The sequence below is a fragment of the Callospermophilus lateralis genome, unplaced genomic scaffold (assembly GCF_048772815.1).
Source record: "Callospermophilus lateralis isolate mCalLat2 unplaced genomic scaffold, mCalLat2.hap1 Scaffold_323, whole genome shotgun sequence".
NCBI lineage: Eukaryota > Metazoa > Chordata > Mammalia > Rodentia > Sciuridae > Callospermophilus > Callospermophilus lateralis.
Genome location: NW_027513809.1, coordinates 1,330,307 through 1,352,296, shown reverse-complemented (window position 1 = coordinate 1,352,296; position 21,990 = coordinate 1,330,307). Strand labels below are relative to the sequence as shown.

General features: G+C 33.9%; 1 protein-coding gene across 1 annotated transcript in view; it reads left to right on the top strand.

Moving 5' to 3' along the window:
* Window positions 1–21,675, top strand: part of LOC143389434 (A-kinase anchor protein 9-like) — a 72,677-nt gene extending 51,002 nt beyond the window's left edge. Inside the window, exons 11-28 of the mRNA XM_076842497.2 lie at window positions 1,533–1,632; window positions 2,756–2,848; window positions 3,607–3,963; window positions 5,639–5,842; window positions 8,342–8,464; window positions 8,563–8,671; window positions 9,717–9,772; window positions 9,861–9,951; window positions 10,123–10,261; window positions 14,938–15,039; window positions 15,907–15,967; window positions 16,082–16,117; window positions 16,194–16,261; window positions 16,372–16,472; window positions 16,656–16,793; window positions 17,745–17,821; window positions 19,427–19,589; window positions 20,601–21,675. Coding sequence (XP_076698612.2) covers window positions 1,533–1,632; window positions 2,756–2,848; window positions 3,607–3,963; window positions 5,639–5,842; window positions 8,342–8,464; window positions 8,563–8,671; window positions 9,717–9,772; window positions 9,861–9,951; window positions 10,123–10,261; window positions 14,938–15,039; window positions 15,907–15,967; window positions 16,082–16,117; window positions 16,194–16,261; window positions 16,372–16,472; window positions 16,656–16,793; window positions 17,745–17,821; window positions 19,427–19,589; window positions 20,601–20,914 — 2,332 coding nt within the window. The 3' untranslated portion in view covers window positions 20,915–21,675. The remainder of the gene's footprint in view (window positions 1–1,532; window positions 1,633–2,755; window positions 2,849–3,606; window positions 3,964–5,638; window positions 5,843–8,341; window positions 8,465–8,562; window positions 8,672–9,716; window positions 9,773–9,860; window positions 9,952–10,122; window positions 10,262–14,937; window positions 15,040–15,906; window positions 15,968–16,081; window positions 16,118–16,193; window positions 16,262–16,371; window positions 16,473–16,655; window positions 16,794–17,744; window positions 17,822–19,426; window positions 19,590–20,600) is intronic.
* Window positions 21,676–21,990: the final 315 nt, after the last annotated feature.

Here is a 21,990-nt window from a genome sequence, read left to right as displayed (position 1 = left end):
TACGTTCCAATCTCTTCACTGCGTGCCTATTGGTCTGAAGATTTTAAGTCATCACACCTCCAAGGCTCAGCAATTGTCTGTCCACATTGGAAGACTGTACCTCAGGAATCTCCTTTAGGTTCTACACATGTGATGTAGGAATCTGTTCTTAGCCCACAACTTTGCCTGCAGACCCCATGAACCCTGGTCATCATTTGGTCTCCAAACTTGATCTCTTTCTTTGCCTGTCCTTTCAAATTCACAGTCAGGCACTTTTCTTCCAGCCAGTACTGCAAGCAGCTGATTGGATGGGGAGGGGAAAGCCAGGTGGGTTTCCTTGATCAGTATTCTCCTGTGTAAATGTCCCTCCATGCTTGATTTTCTCCGGTCACTTTGGAACACTCTCTATCACACAGCATGGGTTTGCCTTGCACATTTTTGGGGCCAGACTTCGATCTGCCAATAATTGACTCACCTAACTGCAGGCCCCCCAGCCACTGCTTCACAAGGGTTCTTTCTGCTGTCCTCCATGCATGCCGCCAAGAAAGCTGGTGGCTTCCCTCCTGTACACACATGCTGTGCAGCACAGCTTACTGATTTTTTTGTTGTTGTTGTTGTTTTTTGAGCAGTATCTCTGAGCTCTTAAGCTCTCCATACCGCAGAACACCTCTGTTTTCCTAGGAATGGGGATTCCTTTATTGCTTTACTACATTCACATAGGGATTATTCTGGTTTGTACTTCCAGCTATTTTACAGCTCTGGAGCTGGGGATCTTTCCCCCTTATTTTATTATACAAGATCTCTTGAGTCCATGATCTGTTTTGAGTATCCAGTATTAAATTCCAGTTAAGTCCTTCCTAGTTCTGGACCATTCACCCATCTTGTTGAAAAAAGTGACCTTTTTGCTTTTCTTGGTTCACTCCACAGATCTGTCAGGGAAGCAAATACTTTATTCAGCCATCTTCCTGCATTTCCAACCGTTTTTTTTTTTTTTTTTGAAAGAGAGTCTCACTAAATTGCTAAGGCTCATCCTGAATTTTTGATCCTCCTGCCTCAACCTTCCAAATTTCTGGAGTTGCAAGCACACACCACTGTACCTGGCTCTTTTAATATATTTAATCCAATATAATCTATTCTATATTATTATATGTTTTGTGTCTGTGTAATTTAGATATCCATGTAATATGAATAATATGTATCATATATCTTAGGTATATAAGTAGTGTGTAGTATCAGTGTATATAGTATGTTATGTACACTGTTGCTATATAAGCATATCTAAGATGTTATTTTTAAAAGAATTATTAAAAATTTTTTTTACATAATAAATTTTTTATCATACATTTATACTGAAATTCATTAAATGACATAATATTCATTGTTACTTTTAATTGGAAAACTTAGTCAAAAATGTTTTAAGTTACAATACTTGTAACCCTGAGGGAACTATCATTTTTGTATCCCCACTGCCTCAGTACACGTTATACATGGTAGAAACTTTGGATAAAACACACAACACTAATTTTTTTTTATACTTTTTTATTTATGTTTAGCTTCTCTGTTGATTCAGTGGTAATTAAAGAATCTGATGTACAGAAATCAGTAGTACATCCTGGAAGTTGTCTAAAAAAGAATATTGATCATGCAATAGAGGTATGTTATTTTTGATCTTCATTTTTAAACAGTTATGTACACTGATTCTTTTTCTTACTATCAATTTTATGTCTTCAGTTTTGTAATTATGTAGTAAATATTTGGCTAAGATTAAGCATAAATCATGAGGATAATACCTTATGTAAAAGATCCAGAATGTCTATAGAAATATTTTTCATAGCATAGGAAAAACACAGAGAAAGTTAAATTTGAGAATTTTCCTCCCCTGTTACAGTTTAAATTTTTTCTTTGTAACATTTCTTTATGAACTGTGTAACAAATCAGCTTCAGTACCATGGCCAACATAGTCTTTCCTTCCCATTATGGAAGCGGAGGGTATCTTCAGAATGGTGTATAGGATTCCCTAAAATCCAAGGTGCTAGGGCTGGAATAATGGATCAGGCCACCTTCCAACAGAAATAATGATAGAAAAACGCTTTTTTTACCGTGCTTGCCACTGAACCACTCTCTGCCTGTCCTCGACATTGTATTATTCAAAACTTTTTTCAACCCCCAACTGCATCATCATCTTCACTAAATAATTCTAAATTCTAGTAAAAATTAAAATCACTGACTATTGCCCATTCTCATTCTGGATATTAAGAAGAGATATGAGCCACATTCATCCCTTATTAAATGTCTGTTGGATGAAATTCAAATAATTGGTAAATAAACAAATACTTTCATGTTGACTGTATATCTACATTTCTAAAAGAAGATTTATTTTTTTAATTGATAAAAATAATTTGTATGTGGAAAATTGTGTTCTTTTAATAAATACCAAGAAGAAAATTTGCTCATGATTTCATTATCAAACATAGCCACTTGTTAACATTTTACCTATGTCTTATTAATTATATTTAAGTATCTTTAACCCACCCTAGAATTTATGCTAATAATTACAGATATGTAAATATATTTCTCTCTTTGCATCTTTAAGTTTATACTAAGTGTAATTATTTTGTAGGATTATTAGATTAAATGTTTTTAGTTAAAAGATAACTGAAATTTATTTTTATTTGAAAGTGTCCAAAAATAGTGATATTTTTGGAATATTGACTACATCCTTAAAATTAATGGTATAAAATCAGTGTAAATTGTCATATTTCACCCTTAAATTTAGTTTTCTAAGGAATGTGGAATGAAACAAGAAACAAACATGGTTAAATTTTTGGAAAAACAATACCAAGAAAGATTAGAAGAAGAAATAGCTAAGGTAAGTTTATAGTTTATCTGCAAGGTTTTCTTGGTTTATAGATTTTCTTGATCTTTGAACTGTCAAAAAAAGCATGGATTTTATTGATGGTATGTACTTTGTTTTTATTTGTAAGTTTCATATATAGTCCATCAAACAGTTGTGTAACAGCATCAACTATAATTGCTGCTTCATAGAATGTTTTGCGGTGCTTTTCATTGAAAAGAACGTTTTTTCTTGATATAGAATAGTAATTACAATTTTTCAGAATGCCACAAGTTTTTATATATGTGTTACATTGTAAATAGTTACCTTGTGAAGGAGTTTGGCATTCTAAAAATGAGGGAAAAGTTATGAAGAGAAAAAGTAGTTGTATTACCCTGATAAATTATTGTAATGTTAGATAATAACTACAGATACTGATGGAGGATTGTCACATAACATTATCACTCATGGCCAAGTGAATTTTCTTGGAAGGAAGAAATATAAAGACTTTTATTTTTTTTTTTATTTTTGTACTGAGCATTTATTGATGTTATAGTTAGAAAAGTTTTGCTTGTTTTATTTTAAAAGGCAGGCAGTAAAACACTTTGATGTTAAATTTATTGAAAAATAGCCTATCTCTGTATCATTTTATCAGAGGATTTATTTTTGTTTTTAAAACTATGAGGCCAGGCTTTTTTCTAATTCATATAATTTTGAGTAATGACCCACTTTTTAAATCCAGCTGGTATTTATAAATCTAATCTTTTTTTTGTTTGTTTGATTGATTTCTTTAGGTCATTGTGTCAATGAGCATTGCATTTGCTCAACAAACTGAACTATCTAGACTATCAAAGGGAAAAGAAAATACTATGTCATCAAAACAAGCATTTACTTTCTATCAGCAAAATGAAAAACATTATTTTAATGAAATGAAATTATCTCAGGATCAAATTAATCTTCAGACCTCTGATGCATTGGACATGAAATTTAAAGAAGAATTTAAGCCACTTAGTAAAGAGTTAGGAGAAGATGGAGAAGTTCTATTACCAAACAGTGATCATCTTGATGATATAACAGAATCAGAGGTCCACCAACTAACTATTTCAGAAGAAATGTTCTCCAAAGACAAAACATTTATAGTTAGCGAATCTGTAAGTATGCTTCTTTGAATATAAAAAAGAAAAACTTATAATAACATCTTCAGTTTAAAACAGTAGCAATAATGCTGATTAATAGAGAATGAAAGTATGAAGTCCAGTCTTGACTTTAATGTATTTTATTAATTATAAGGTATTTGATTAAGTGAAACAATATTGGTGTGAAGTATAAAATAAATCAGGTCATAGTATTCTTGGTTGTCTTATGGACATAGTACATGTTAAGTTCTCATTGTAAATTATACCTGTGTTAGTTTTATTTAAACTAATTGAAGATTAATTATATTATAACTAGGTAATACCTGTGGCCAAATGATTTGCTCAATTAAATGTAAGAACATAAAAGGAAATTGCTACGAATTCAAGAAGACAATTCAAAGTATCTTATTATCTCTATACTAATTCTTTTTTCTTGTTAGTTGAGGATCTGTTACCCCAACGAATTGCAGCCTTTATTAGAAAACAATAAATTCTATTTCTTTTAAAATTATCTGAATTTCAAATTTATTTTATGTGTTCACGATAGATATATCTTGTTCAGAGGAGTATTCAAATAAAACTGTCAGCTTTTTATGTAATGCAAAACTTGTGAAATGTTTATGAAAACTAATTTAGCTATAGCTGTTCAAGGCAGAATGATTTTAATTAGTATCTTAAGGGATTGAAGTATTCATAGAACCTATTGACTTGTCATGAGTGTGAGAAACTCATAAATGTAAAGCATTTATTTCCAAATAAAATTTATTATAATTTTTCTTTGAATAAGCAGTTTTCTATAATACGGTGATGACCAATGAATAAAAATTAAATAGGCAAAATTCCTTATATTTTGTGAACTTAATTTTTAAAAATATTTTTCTAGTTGTATATGGACATAATACCTTTATTTTATTTGTTTATTTTTATGTGGTTCCCAGGATTGAACCCAGTGCCTCATGCATGCTAGGCAAGCGCTCTACTACTGAGGCACAACCCTGGCCCTATAAACTTTGCATGTGTGTGTGTGTATATTTGTTGTTGTTGTTTATATTATTTCCCCATTATAAAATATCAAGAGATATAAAGGAGTTATAACTTTATTAAGAGAAGGGGCTAGAGATGTAGCTTGGTGGTAGAGCACTTGCCCAGCATGTGTGAGGCCCTGGGATCAATCTCTAGTATGGGCGGAAAAAAAAGTGGATGGGGTGGGGGTTGGAGGGGGTGGATAAAGAATCTTGAGTATTTTGTTTTTCTCTGTTAGAATTAGATTTTAGCTAAACTATCTTGTAAGTAGCTGTTTCCTTTTGGAAAATAACATGTATGGTGGTAATAAATTAACTTCATGTTGTTTTGGAATTATAAATAAGAAAAATACTTTTTTAAAACAAGTGATTTATGGGCTGGGGTTGTGGCTCAGTGGTAGAGTGCTTGCCTTGCATGGGTGAGACACTAGGTTTGATCCTCAGCACCACATAAAATAAATGAAAAAAGGTATTATGTTCATCTACAACTAAAAAATAATTTTTTTAAAAAAAGTGATTTATGCTTTTGTTTAATAATAAAACTAAAACTCAGATGCTTTATGTGGTTAATAGAATTGTTTTCATATTCAGTTAAAGTATCAGTGCTGACTAATTACCACAAAATATGTTATGATTGAGTTTTTTGCTTGTGTTTTTTCCTATCAAAGATTCATGGTAAGATGTTGACATCAAGCATGGATGCTTCTAAACAAATGATGTCAAACGAAGAACAGTTGGAAGATATGAGGCAAGAACTTGTACGACAGTATGAAGAACATCAACAGGCCACAGAACTGTTGAGGCAGGCACACATGTGGCACATGGAGCAGCTACAAGAAGAGATTAAGAGACTTAATAGACAGTTAGCCCAGGTATGGAACTTTAGAGTCTCTTTTCTCCTCAATTGAAATAATGGTATTTTTTATGTGGCTTTTTTTTTAAGTCAAAATTATTTTTCCTAGATACAAATAAATTACAAATACTTAACATCAGGAAGTTCCTGGGATCAACTTTAGACCTTGTTAGGCACACCTAACTCAACTGATATAATGTGCATTATCATTTTATTTAACTGCCTTTCAGGCACTGGAAATGTGACTACAATATAAATTTTAAAATTCTATTGACCATACATAGCTAAAGCACTTTGAGAGTTTTGGAAATATTATACTGAGGTACTTGAGTATACAGTTGCTGTCATTCACTTTTTCAATGTTCATTTGTAGTTCTGTGAGTCTACCAATTACCATCTCCAAGGTTTATCTTTAGCTATCTTTAATCCATCTTTTTAATCATGAATGGAAATCTTCTGAAGTAATCTGTTTCTAGAACTCTCTCAGAGGACACATCTCTTGTTGATTAGAGAAATTCAAATTTATATAACATTCTTTTCTAAATTTAAATATCTCATGGTATTTGGGAGCTATATTCTTATCAACTGCTATATAAAATATACTCACAAAATTATTTCAGAAAAGCAAGAAATATTTGCATGAAAGTTCTTATGAAAACAAATTTATTGAATTTAATTTTGAAAACTAAAACGTGTATTTTTAAAATATAAAATAATAGGGAAATTGATATTTGAGAATAAAATATATCATTTGAAAAATCAGTTTTGTGGGGCTGGGGATGTGGCTCAGGCGGTAGCGCGCTCGCCTGGCATGCGTGGGGCCCGGGTTCGATCCTCAGCACCACATACAAAGATGTTGGGTCCGCCGAGAACTAAAAAATAAATATTAAAAAAAAATTCTCTCTCTTTCTCTCTCTCTCTCTCTCTCTCTCTCTCTCTCTCTCTCCTTTAAGAAAAATCAGTTTTGCTTTTCTTCATTGCATTTTGTGAATTTATTCTTCTAAAATTTCAATGCAAAAATTGACAGAGAAAATATTACTCGAACTATACAAATTCCCGAATATTTAAGTTTAAATAACTTTTTTTCTAAAGTTGCGAATTTTGCATTGAACTTCATATGTGCCTTTTAATCCGTAATAATGAAATATGAATCATAAGGTAGAACCAAGGTCTCTTGGTCCCAAGGGGTTAAAAGAAATCTGCTTTTTACCTCTATCGCAATCAATATTCTTCCATGACCTCTTTTCTTATTTAGAGATCCTAATTAAATAACAAAAACCTGGTTTCAGAAAGAGAAAGGGTGCTTTTAGAAGAGTTGGAAGCACTAAAGCAGCTGTCTTTTGCTGGAAGAGAGAAGCTGTGTTGTGAGCTGCACAGCAGCAGTACGCAAACACAGGTAGTATTGACCTTGGTGCATTTAGGAACAGTAGATCAACAATGCAGTAGGATTTGTTTGTCTTTATTGTTGATAGGTGACGTATTTTTATAGTTACTGAGCTTAACATATTGGTGATCACTTAGATGTAAGGTAGGTGGAGTCAAAATGCCTTGCTTTCTGTTTAAGATAATTTGAATCTGGTATTGCTGTAGGAGAAACTGTTCTACCAAGGAGCAACCTTTATTGACAACCCTTATTGCCACACTATATAGAGTATATTAGTTTGAAGCCATTAAAACATTTTTCATCTCTACACTTGAATGTTTTATCCTTTTCTTGATACTGCTGATCTCTTGATAAATTGTAGTTAAATATTATTTCAAGCACTTTCTGGTTCACATCATACCAGTACAGAAGAATGATATGCTGTTTTTAAGATGACAGGTTTTCTTTCTGTCTTGTCCTCTCTGCCGTTGCACAAACTTAAACAGAATGAAAATGAAAACCAAAGGGAAATTGAGGAACAGACATTGAAAGAAAAGGAAATGGACATAAAACCTGAAGATGTACCTCCTGATAGTCTGTCCAGTGAAAGCTATACAAAATGTGTATTTTTTCAGTGCAAAGTCAATTAAAATGGTTGTTCAAATGTAATAAACTTTATTCATCCTGATTTTTATCTTGTATATGTGTATTTTCTTAAAATGTCAATCAGTTACAAACTTGCATTGCCTCAAAGAAACTTTTTAAACCAGAAAATTAAGTATTTTATGATCCTCTTTTGAGTAGTTACTGATTCACCGGCCAAGGGAAGATTACATGATAAGGAGTCTAAATTTAGGAGACAGTCATATGTGCCCAGCCATTCTTGCTGGAGGTAAATTATTTGAATTGGCAGCAATTTTCTGGGGAATGCAATAAACAGGGTCAACTTCCTGAGAGCTCTGATGTTCTTACTGCAGCTGTCAAAGTTGGGGCCACTCCGCCCTCTTCCTTAACCAAGGTCTCAACCCCCTCGATTGAGGCAGGCCACCAAGGAGTATGGTTCTCTATTTCTTTGTCTAAGTCTTGTAGTCCTGATGTATCCAGTGCAGAAACCCCTCCCTAACCCATAGGAATTCATGTGTTTTGACTTTTCAGTTGCAGCAGGAAGTCAAAGACTGGAGTGCATCACACACTGAGCTCAGTGAACAAATCAAATCATTTGAGAAGTTCCAGAAAGATTTACTTGTAGCTCTTAATCACAAAGATGATACTATTAATGTAAGTTTATACTCCAAATACATGTTTCATCTCATGAATTCTCCTAAAATCTTCTGAATTAAAATCGAGAGTCTTCCAACCTTTTGCTTCTTTTCTAGGCTTTGACTAATTATATCACACAGTTGAATCGGTTACAATGTGAATCTGAATCTGAGGATCAAAATAGAGAAGATGAGTCAGATGAATTAACCAACGGAGAGGTAGCAGGTAAGATCAGTCTCAGGGAGGTTGAATCCTTTTTTTGCTTTCTTGTCTTTAATTAAGTATTTATACTGATGCCACTTTTCAGCTGGCTGATTTTCTTCTTAAGCTTCAGGGTTGTAGACACATATCACTGGATCTATAGATATGTCTTTTGCATTGGCAGAGGTGGGTTGCTGGGGTATAATGTAGCAATAGGCATGTGAAGAACACTGACTTTTTCTATTCCATTGAAAACTAGTAAGTACACTGCAGCTACAATAGTCACATCCTATACAATACTTAGAGTATTGAACATTGTACAGTAAGAGAAATTTATTTCTTAACTTATGCAGATGATAGTTGATTTTGATACTCATCATCTCTATGGCTCTGTGGTTTTAAGGTCAACAGTCAGTCTTAAGAGTCCGGAGGTAGTTGGAACCATAAACTAAGGCTGTGAGAACAGAGGCTAGAGACTATCAGAAATCTAGAGAGAGGGAGTGTAACAGTGTTTACTGATGAGGAAAATATTTCCACATGTTTTCTCCCAAGTTGGATATTGCTTACATAGCAAGTATTTCAAACCACACCTGGTAGTAGATTCAGGGAGAAAATAGAGGATTGAATCTTTCTAAATAAGACACTTACTTGCCCAGGTGAAGATAGATCTGAGAGAGAAGAAAAGATTTTATCTTACAAGAATAGCATAGATAACATTTTAGTTGTGCAAACTAGAAATTCACCTTTTTTTTTTTGTTTTGTTTTTAAGACAGACACAGTACTTTTATTTATTTTTATGCTGAGGATCAAACTCAGTGCCTCACACATGCTAGGTGAGCACTCTACCACTGAGCCACAACCCCAGCCTGAAATTCACCTCTCTCTCTCTTTTTTTTTTTTAAATCTAAGCTTGCAATTCTCTTAAAAGTCATTAGTCTAATCAGTTTAGTTATTTAATTGATTTTTTTTCTTCTGGTGTTTGAACACAATCATTATTTAGTTTGGGGAAGTTAGGAGAATATAGAGTTAAAAGTAAGGAAAGAAAAAGCTAAAGTCTTTTGTTTTTTAGGTGATCGGAATGAGAAGATCAAAGATCAAATTAAGCAGATGATGGATGTCTCTCGGGTATAGTTCTTTGTTAGAGTCCCATAGTGCCTGTGAATTCTTCCTGTGCCTCACTTTTAAGAATACCTCTCTTTTCTGCAATTTTTAGACACAAACTACAATATCAGTAGTTGAAGAGGATCTAAAACTTTTACAACTTAAGCTAAGAGCCTCGATGTCCACAAAATGTAATCTAGAAGGTGGGTTCTTCTTGAGAAGAAATTGCCATGTTGGAAAGACTTAAAATTTTATTGCAAAGATAAAGAATGGCTTCTTGCTTTCATGCTTCTTACTTTTCTTGGCACTACTCCCTCAAACAAGTTCTTAAGTCCTTGTACACATATAGAGATAAGCTGTTTTATCCTTTACAGACCAAATAAATAAATTAGAAGGTGACTGCAATTCACTACAGTCTTCTAAAGTTGGACTAGAAGAGGAATGCAAAACTCTAACGCAGAAAATGGAGATTTTAAATGAACTCTACCAGAAAAATGAGATGGCACTACAAAAGTAAGATTTTCATTGTTTGTTATTGTTATCACTGTGTGAACTAACAGATAATTTTATCTTTTCTTAAGATTATTTACAATTTCTTCTAGTTGTAATAAGTAGAGATTTGTCTTTTTTCCTTTGTGTTTTGTTTCCTATAAGTTGCATTTTTCTTTCCATCGTCAGTCTTAAGAGTCCTGAGGTAGTTGGAACCATAAACTAAGGCTGTGAGGACATCATAATCAATTGTCAAATTCATATGAAGGCAGGAAGTGGTAAAAAGGTATTAACAGTCACTGTGGAAATACCTCTCAAAGTTCAAGACCCTTTCTATGATCCCCCTATTTATTTTAATTACCTTTCATTGTGATCAGTTATGTAATTCTAATGTTTTGAACTTGTATCTCTAACTCTGGACCTTTAAAAATACTGAGTGATTTGGAATTACATGTTTTAGTAGAATAAAAACTTCAAAAAGGAATAATATTTACTTATTGATGGTACAAGTTTTGGACTTGAATATCTCAGATGTTCACACAAAATTGAACTGTGGCAAGGACCTTAGGAGTTATGATTACAGAAGTACTTGTTTGGAGTATATATTTATATATTAATCTTCTTAGTGTGGAGCTAGTTATTTTTTGAAAGTTCATTTGAAGTTTTTAATCCACAAAAATACTTGAATTCTCTAAAAATAGGTTGTGTCAGATTTTATTTGTTTGCACCTGATTTTACTCTTCGGCATATATATATATCTTGTAAAGCAAAGACAGACCTTCTTACAGACCTAACTATTTTTAGGTATTTTGACTTCTGTTGCCTAATTAATGCATTACATATTGAAACCTTTCCATTAACTTTTCTAAAATTCTGTGATCTCCAAGTGACCTTTTTAGAATCTCAAATTTTTGTTCAGGCCAGATCTAAATTCCTGGCCTGTTTCAAAGAAACATTTCTCATTTTATCACTTTTTTTTTAAAAGAACACTTGTTTTCTCTGTCCCTACTAGTAATCTGAATGACCTAAAAGGCAATTAATTTTCTTTGTAATGCAATTAAATTGTAGCACTATTTTTCTCAACTCCTCCAAAATTCATTCAGTCATCATCTGTGGTTTGTACTCTTTTTACTCATCCTCAGGTACTATGTCAGTTCATGCCTCTGTCATCTTTTCTGTTTCTAACCTAGATCATCTGTCTTCATTCTCCATTTTTTTATATTTGTATATAACTTATTTCAAATTCTTAGTAGTTTTCTCTATAGCCGCTTGAGTGGACTTTCTAAAATATAAGTCTGTCCATGTCAATATGTGCCTGTGGTTTATGAAGAATTTGCTTTCTATTTGATGACCTGTTCTTTTTTTCTTCCTTGTATCTTTTTAATAGTTTATATATTTTTAATTATTTTCCTCATCCCCTGTATAAGCTTGATGTAATCATAAATTATAATGGAATTATAATTATATAATTATAATTTTATTCATCTTCTCATAATTTAAAGGCCATGGTATATATTCTGGATTTAATAAAAACCTGACATAGATTAATAGGTTTATTATTATTTTTTATGGGCTTTAAGTAGCTCCTGAATCAGATAGCTGTTGTGGCATTATATGTTAGTACTTCATATACTGTGAACTCCACAAGACATTCATTCAATTTATACACATATTTAAAGTTTCTGTAGTTCTGCATTCTACACTGTTGGTTTCTTATTTGAAATTATTTTCATTCTATTTGAACATTGTCCTTTAATGATAGATTTGATTAGTGTATCAGAGGTAGTACAAGGATAAACAGAGAATAGTATTTTATCCACTAAATATTGCTACCTTTATAATCCGTATTAGGCTGACATGAACTTCATGATTAGAGTTAAAACCAGTTTCCATTTTTAAAGGATCTTTCTTTTGGCTACTGAATTTTGACTGTTACTTAGTTTTAGCAATTTAAAAATATCCAATTAATTACCATCTGTTTTAAATTTTTTCTTTAAGGAGTCCATTATCATTGTTGTTTGGTCTTATCCCTCCCCTAGTTTCTGTAGTCCTTTCTCTTGTTTTTTTAACAGTTGTATTGGGAAGTGCCTAGGTGTAGTTTTCCCCACCCCACCCACTTTTCCTCTTGCAGTTATGTTGCTTGGGACCATTAAACACTTCTTGAATTTTCGAGTCTTTTTCTAAATGTTGATTTTACCTCATTCTCTCTTCTGATTATAATAATGCATATTAGAATTTGATTTCCCCTGCCTCCTACATTCTGGATTTACTTCTTCTGGATATTTTCTTCTGACCTGTCTTAAAAGTGCTAGGATTTATTTTACTTCCCAAATCTGCTGCTAAAATCATTCATTGAGTTTAGGATTTTAAAAAATTCAGGGTTTAAAATATTATTTTAGTTGTAGATGGACACAATATTTTATTTTTTATAGGATTTTTTAAGAGAGAGAGAAAGAAAATTTTAATATTTATTTTTTAGTTTTTGGCAGACACAACATCTTTGTTTGCATGGGGTGCTGAGGATTGAACCCGGGCCGCACGCATGCCAGGCGACAACGCTACCGCTTGAGCCACATCCCCAGCCCGACACAATATTTTATTTATTTTATGTGGTGTTGAGGACTGATCCCAGTGCCCCACACGTGTGGGGCCCATGCTTCACCACTGAGCCACAACCCCAGTCCTATTTCAGTACTACAGCTCAAACCCAGGACCTTGAGCCATGTGCTCTACTATTGAGCTACCTCTCCAGACTCCTTGCTCTTTCTCATAAGGGACTAGGGTCCTACTGCTTTCCAAGCTATCTTTAATCTCATAATTCTGCCTCTGCCTCCTGAGTATCTTCCACTGTAGGAAGGTCACCACACCCAACTATTTCTTGGTTTTATAGTTTCTAATCCTTTGACAAAATTCATAATCTTTTTTTTCCTCTTTAGTGGTGCTGGGGTTTGAACCCAGAGCCTTGTGCATGCAAGGCAGCACTCTACCAACTAAACTATATTCCCAGCCCTGAAATTCATAATCTTGACTTTACTTTTTTGACTATATAAAGCACAGTGATTTTAAAACATGTGCAGATAACCCCATTAGCTGGTTTCCTTTTCTGTGGGATTTTTTCTCACAGAATTTTGTCTTATGGAGTGCCTGGTCAGTTTTGATTGGCCAACATTGTTGTGATAATTATAGATGAAATTTGAGGACTAAGACGAAGTTATCTTCTTATAGAAAAGTGTTGAGGTTACTTGAGTAAGATTGTCACTTTAAACTTAGTCAACAATTAAGATAATTCAAAAATGACTTGTCTTTTCAATGTTTCAGTATTGTTCCTTTTGGATTTTTTGCCTATTCATCACTTAAGTGTGCAGTACTTTCTAATCTAAACTCAAAGACTAGGGCTTTTATTAAGGGTCCCTTTATTGGTAGCCTCTTTTTTCCTCTAAGCCCAGGAATTTAATGAAGGCTTGGTTCAGACTCATATCTTTGTGATATCTTTAATAGGAGAAAAGTACCTTAAAGTGCCAGCCTTACTTGTAATTCTGAGATTCCTTTTTCTAATGGATCTTGGCCACATACATATATCTTCACTGACTTTTTAGCTTGGATCCCTTCAAACACAATTTTATATTCTTATAAAGATGTTTTGATTGTTCTTAGTGCTCTCAGACTAACTCTTTGATAATTGGAAACAAAATTCTCTCTTTTCTTCAAGATTCAGTTTTCTCCATATTCCTTCTTACGCCAGTGGGGAAAATTATTATATTCCTTTAGGCATCATTTATACCTGAAACAGTGAGCTCTTTTATTCTTTAGCATCTTACAAGGTAACTAGTATATTATAGCCACTCATAAAATACTTGCTGAAGAATTAAATGAGAAGCTATATAAGAATATATAATCCCCTTTTTCTATTTGGTATCAGTAATCCTTTTTTACTGTAGTTCTTCTGATTTATGGAAATTAACTTTCAAGTTAATTATCTTTCGAATTGGAACTATGGCTAAAGTAGTACAAGGATAGCAGAAAATAGTATTTTTTAAATCATTAAATGTAGCTACCTTTTTGTCAGTAGATGAACATCTTGAGTTTCATGATCAGAGTTAAAACTTGTCAGTAGATAATACTCTGATAGTGGGTCAGTTTGGCTTCTTTTTCTGGTTGATAGACATTATCAAAACTCAGATTTGTCTTTTTGCTTAATTTACAATTCTGAAGTGTGAAAAATGTTCTGTGGTTAATTACATAGCTAAAAGACATATTCTAGAAGATTTTTTCTTTGACTGACTATATGTTTATTATGGTACCAGTCTTGGATTGAGAAAAGAGTTCCTCCATGACAAAGATATACTTAGTGTCCTACCCATGGCAGAAACGAGAAAAGAATTATCCCCTGCTTTATCCTAATATGTTTAATTATGTTAGGTTGATCAGTCCTGATCTTCCACATTGAAGTAAAGTGAGTTTTTATTATCTTACACACAGGAGACTTGCCCTTGGGGCACATGTTGTTTTCACATTTATTTTATTTACTGGTAAGTAGAGAATTAAGAGGAGAAGTTAGAAAATGTAAGTGATTTGCCAGAGTTTGATTTATGAAATTGCAGGTTTGAATTCCCATTTTATGTGCCTAAGCATTTTATAGAATTGTTGGAAGTGATATTCACAAAGAGAAACTTTTGATTTGATAACTGGCTTTATTTTAGGAAACTGAGTCAAGAAGAATGTGAGAGACTAGAAAAAGAGCAGCAGCTGTCAGCTGCAGATGAAAAGGTGGTTTCCGCTGTACAGGAAGTTAAAAATTACAAGTGAGTTCAGTTTCTAAAGGAGGGTGTCAATGTCTAATGAATTAGTGTTAGCTTTCTTTTTAATCTTTTTTTACATAATGTAGATAGAAGAAAATAGCATGGAAGTATAATAACGAGAGGATATGAACACATTCAATTCACACAGGAGAAAAAATAAATTTCAACTTAACAAATAAAAAATGTTAACAAAAATTTACTTGTACCCAATGGGCAAGACCATAGGGAACTTGGTAAATGCAAACAGTTCTGGGGGTTTTGTATGTTGTAGTAATTCTTAAGAAATCAGTTTGCTGTGTGTTATATCAAGACCGACAAAAGTGTGGCATTTGATAGACCTTGGAAATCTTCTATGGATATAATTTGAAAAAGAGAAAAAAAAGTTTTAAGGAGGAAGATATTTCTAGCAGAATTACTTGAGAACACACTGATGAGCAGTTAAGGAAATTATAATTTATCAATTCAGAATCTCTAGCAATTAAATGATAAAGAAGTTATTAGTATTAGGTTTTTATTTTATTTATTTATTTATTTATTTATTTATTTATTTTTGATGCTTTACTACTAAGCTACATCCTTAGACCTTTTTTTTTACTTTGAGACAGGGTCTCAGTTGCATAGGTTCCCACTTAATTGCTGAGACTGACCTCGAACTTGTGATCCTCCAGCCTCAGCTTCCCAATCTGGCATGGGATTACTGGCATGTGGCATTGCACCTGGTCTGTAGTATTAGTTTTGATCACACTGGATTCATATAACTATAGAAATGTTTTTCTTATGTATGATAAAAGTCTTTAAAAGTATAGCTGATGGAATAAAGAGAAAATGGTCAGAATGTTTCAAATTTTATTCAATTGTTGTAATTCTTAGGCGGAGAATTGAAGAGATAGAAGAAGAATTACAGAAAACCGAGCGCTCATTTAAAAACCAGGTAGTAATTAATACTGTCCTGTAGTTGCAGAATTCTTTGATATCTAATACAGACAATTATAGGCTATTATAATGAGTCCCTAAAAACATTTTTTTAATGTGTTGTCTTTTTCAGATTGCTATGCATGAGAAGAAAGCTCATGATAATTGGGTAAGATTTTTTCCCCCTTTTCTTTATTTTTTGCATAGCCTACCGTAACTGAATTTGAATATTTTCTCTTTAATAGCTCAAAGCTCATTCTGCAGAAAGAGCTATAGCTGAAGAGAAAAGGGAAGTTGCTAATTTGAGACAGAAGTATGTGATTTTTGTGTCTTACTGTATGTTTTATAGTGTTTTAAGGTTATGCTAGATATTATTTAGGATTGCTGTTTCATAATTCAGCCCATTCTTTCTCAATATTCAAGACTACTGGAAATGACCCAAAAGATGGCAATGCGGCAAGATGAACCTGTGATTGTAAAACCAATGCCGGGGAGACCAAATTTACAAAATCCTCCTCGGAGAGGTAGGGGGCACTTTGTAAAAGGAGCTATTTTATTTCTTGGTGCAGAATGTATGTAAATTACTTTTTATTTCTGTGTGTAATGGTTATGAAATAATCTGAATGATTTGCTAAAGCGGGAGGTGTGGGGGTTGGTGTCAGGGAGAAGGCTGCCTTAAAGTAGTAACACGGCATTGTTGTCTTTAGGTCCACTGAGCCATAATGGCTCTTTTGGTCTATCCCCCGTGAGTGGTGGAGAATGTTCCCCTCCATTGACAGCAGAGCCAGCTGGGAGACCTCCTTCTGCTACTCTTAATCAAAGAGATATGCCTAGAAATGGATTTGGTGAGCATTCGCATGTTGCTTTATAGTAAACTGCTTCAAGGTTTTGGTTTTTTTTTTTTCCTTTTGAATATTCTAATGAAAACATAGAATTTGGGCCTGCACAATATATAGAAGATAATTTCTTACTTTATCTTAGTGAATGTTTTCTGTAAAATCTGTTCTAGAATAGAAAACATTTTTTTTTTTCCTGGAGGTCCTTGTATTGTTTTTTTCTTTTAAATTTTACACTGTGAAGTGTAAACCTTTATCTTTAAATTAAATCTCTATGGTGTTCCTTTCCCAAATATTAAAAAAGTAGCCTTAAACTTTATGTAGCATACATATTTCCAATATGAAATACTGAGTCTTATTTCCAATTCTAAATAGAACTGTAGTCTTGGTAAGATTAGAAGTCAGGTTATATAGACTAAAGAAAAGCCAACCTACACATACTTCAAGTCTATAGCTTAAAGTTTAGGACCAGTACGTATTAATTTGCTGTTCTATCAACCCAAGGCAGTTCTTTATTTTACTTAAGTCTCTTCATAAATTGTGATTTTCGTATTGGGCAACCCATTTTTTATAAAAAATATTTTTAATTGTAGATGGTGTGGTGCTGAGAATCAAACCCAGTGCCTCACACATGCTAGGCAAACACTCTACAACTGAGCTACGACCCTAACCCCTGGGCAACCCATTTTTAATGTTGCTTTCTAGTTATTGTTGAACCCTGACCTGTCCACCAGTGGTTTATTTCTTCTGAAAAATACATACAAGGGCTCTGATCTTTCTTTCCCAAGGGTCAATGGATGGACCTTTACCTCGTACTCAATGGTCTTCTGAGGCATCTGGGAAACCCGTTGCCTCTGGTAAAGAGACCAAGTAATTTCAAAGAATCTGTAATTGTGGATGCAGGATTTTTATTCTTTTCATGTTAGCATAAGTCTGAATCCATTCTTTGATCTCTAACAGACCCAGGATGTGGTCCAGCTCACATGAACAGCAGCTCCAGAAGTTCTTCTCCAGCTAAGGTGACAGATGAGGGCAAGGTAAGTTCTGTAGTTACTGTGAATCACGTGGTCGTGCAGGAACATGTAGCTTTCTTACAGTACTTGCTCTTTGCTTTATCCTTCTTTGTGTTCTATTTGTACTATCCCATTTGTTTTTTAAAAAGCAAACTGTTCCCCAAGAACCTGAGACCCACTCAGTTTCTACCATTACTTCTTTGACTGAGCATCCAGTTGGAGTAAGTACTTAGAGGTTGAGAACTGAATTGGGTTTTATTCTGTGCATTTCTGGGAAGGATATTCAGAGCATGACACTGATCTTGTTTGCTTTAAACTGCATGCAATTTTGAGCTTACTTTTCTCCTTAACTTGGAAATGTGGCTTAAGTGTGTACAACTATAATGAACTACAGAATGTGAAAAGTTATCACTCTAACTTTATATGATGTTTTGTGTTGAATGTTCTAAGGCAAAGTAAATTCATTATAAATTATATAATTCATCATTTTTATTTTTGTTTGGAAGAATACTATTTAAGAATTCCTCCATTTGAGCAAACCCTATTTTGAGTGATTTGAATTAGATTGGTATCAGATTTTCTGAAAGTGAAATACTGTTTCAGTGCAACAATGATAATCTGAAATGACCTCTTGAGCCAGTCCCAAGCAATGGTCTCATTTGTTCACATAAGTGCATTCTCTTGTAACTGTGTTGCTATTATATCTGGTAGGTCTTCTGCAGCTCTATAATAAAATAAATTTTTAATTGTTTAGTTTCAAACCCACTACTCATAGGAAATGATAAATCAATATCTCAAATGGTTTACAGTAAATGAAAGTAAATATTAAAGCCTTGTCTTCCTAATTTGTGTATATAGCATTGTGTTGGAAAATACTTCTCAAGTTCCAGTGTATACATATTCCAGGAACATACATCTCTGGAGCAATCTAAGGGCAGCTTAGATAAGACCCCCAAACCCCTTTGTAGTAGAAGATTTAAAAGAGAGCAAAGACCTGTTGTTAGAGAGGAGTATAGGTGGGAAAGCATGGCTTGGAGGCAAACCTGGGATTGAGATCCTTTAATATGCAGTGTGGCCGTCAACAAATTATGATAATCCATTTGCTTTTGTTCCCTCTTATTTAAAACAAGACAGTTTACTTAAAGATCTCAGAGGTTGAATAATATATGAAAGACGTACTGAAGATACTCTGAATTGTAGCTATTATTACATGGGTAGAGAATGGATTTTTCATTGTATTCTGTTCATTCTTAATATGGAAGTAATGAGCTACTGTGATGAAAGGGAAGTGATGGGGAGGGGGGGACTCCCTTTGAAATAGGTTGTAGTGAATACAGCAAGACATACTGGTCAGAAATCACCTCTGTTAATAACCTCTGCCAGTCCTCTTGCCTTTTCCTTTCCTGTGCAAATATAATCAGTAACAAACTGCTCCCTCTTGTGGAATCCTTATAACTTCTGTAAGCTGTCAGTGGGAATACACAGGAGGGGTGGGTAGAGTTTTGTTGCACTGATGGTGTTCTCTGGACAGGTGCCTGTTTTGGGTTTTAGCTTTTATCGGTGTTGGTACTTTGTCTTAATACATAGGAATTTTAAAACTTTTAACTGCTTTCAAATCTTAAATTGCAGGTTAATATGGCTATGAAAGAGCCCCCTCCTTTCTCAGGGGTACCCTTCATGGGTCCCCCTATGGGACCCCCGATGGGACGGCCTCCACCACCTCCCTTTTGGTATGGACCGCCATTTCAGCTCGGTGGGCCTTTTGGGCCTCGGCCAATTCCTCCACCATTTGGTATGATGATCTGAACAGTAGTGATTGACTTATAAATCACATTCATCTTTCATTTCTATTGCTTGCTAAAACAGTTGGTTGCTATCTCAGGTCTTAACAATGAAAGGATACAGCTGAGTACATTTTAACTTTTCCTCCAGTTTTCTGGGACATATGGGACACTACATAATCTTATACTGAGATAGGCAATAGCTATCTCATTGACAAGGATAAGGGGCTATTATAGAGAAAAGCCAGAAATATTACTTCTGCAGATGTTTGTTGAAAATATGTTGATATGCACTGCAATAGATGGAAAGGTGGATGAGACACATGCCATAACTTAAAATTTTGTCACAGATATAAAAATCCTATAGCATAAAGTTTGTAATCACCCATAATGGAAGCATAAGCAGTAGGTTATAGAATATAGAAAAGGAAAAGTCAAATCCTCCTTACCTTGAGAAAAGTCAGAGGGAAGTGTTAAAGAGGAGGATTTAACAGTGACCTAATAAATGTTGCTGATTTAATTAGGTGGCTGTGGAAGGCCTTTTCCAGGAGGGCATGCACCTTGATTTTGATGGCATGTGTAAAGTCCATGCTGAAATACTTCATGAATTTTTAATGGATACAGTAATAAATAGTGGGATTTCCTTTTATCAAAATTTCTTTGATGTAGCAAAGTTCTTATTTCATAATCTATTATCTTGTCATGGTAATATAGTACTTCCAAATATAAATGGAGCTCTTGTGAGATAGAAATAATTCTGCAATTATATAGTAGGGAAAGAAAAAAGATAAGCCTGGAGCTAGGTAGAGCCATGTTTAAATCCTTAATATGTTGCTTCATGGCTGGTTGGCCAGGCTATAACCTAAACTTGTTCCATTTCAGTTTGCCTCATCTGGCAAGTCAGGGTGTTCACCAGTTGATGTTCTAGGCTTGGGAGAAATTAAAGACTATATTAACATACTTGAAATCACCCAAGTTCAGAAATTTCTGGGTATTTACATAACTTCCTTATTATTTTCCAGGTCCTGATATGCATCCACCAATAGGCTTCAGAGAATATGCACCAGGTGTTCCACCTGGACAATGGGATTTGCCTTTTGACCCTCGTGATTTTTTTCCAGGACCTGCACCATTTAGACCTTTAGGCTCATTTGACCCAAGAGAGTACTTCATTCCTGGTGCCCCATTACCACCTCCAACTCATGGTCCCCAAGACTATGGGCCACCACCTGCTGCAAAAGACTTAATGTCTTCAGGCTTTAAAGATGAGCCTCCAACTACACCCGATTCTCAGAGTAGTGAGGGCTGTTCACAGGCCTTAAAACAGGGCCCATAAAATTAACCTCTGACACTTAGTCAGAAAGTGGACTATGAACTATTCATTGTGTTGAAGGATTATTGGCTTCAAAATATAAAAGTTTTTTTAATTGGTTTATGTTTTTAGAATGAAGCTGCCTTGGCACAGTATACATTTGGAGCCAAAATATTTTCCCCCTAAATATCCCCCACTTAAACTAGAGTATCCTTCCAACTTTAAAATGTGCAATAAAGAATACCTTTGTTTTAGTTAATGTAGCATATACAATTGCTAAATGATTTAGAATGTCATAATTATGGACATTTCCTGTGGAAATGCTTTAAGAACATGTATTTCCATTATCCTCTTTTTAGTGTATTCCAGTTGATAACAGAGAAATGGTGTTTTATAAGCTTGATTTTCTCTTTAAATATCTGGTCGCAGAGACTGTTACGCTAAAAATGTTTACTCAAAGATCATAAACTTCATTTTCCTTCTTGCTGAAGTTCTTTGTTGTAATAGTTCATAAAAAATTGTTTATTAATATTTCCCAAGTGTCTGTTGATTCATTGGATTGTCATGAGACTTTGTGCCATTGGGGAAGCATGTAAACTCACTCTCAGAACTGAAGATGGTGACTTGGCAGCATATTTCCTGTTGCTCACTGTTAAGGAGGCTGGACCTTGGTCAACTGTGGACTTATACAGAGGAATTTATTTTACTTGTGAGAAGTCTTGTGGCTCTATTTTTGTAGCACATTCATGTACTTTTTTCTAACCACTGTCCATGTGAGAATAGTTTTCTGAGAATGAGTTTACATTAGTAGCAAGAGTTGTTTGACCTGAAGTTCTACTGCTTTTGCCATTATTGCATTATAACAGTAAAATATAGGGTGGTATGTTGTGTCTATAAAAAATAAGGAAATTTCTTTTAAAAAATGTACCTTGCCACTGATTTTCAAGAAATATGATTAAAAAAATTAGAAAAGTATAATCCTCTGAGAAAGAATGAATGAAACTCTAAGGCTTATAATGTCTTTAATCAGCAACTATGGGCTGAATTAAATTCTTTTTTTTTTTTTTTTACAGATACTCAAATATATTTTATTTAAAAAT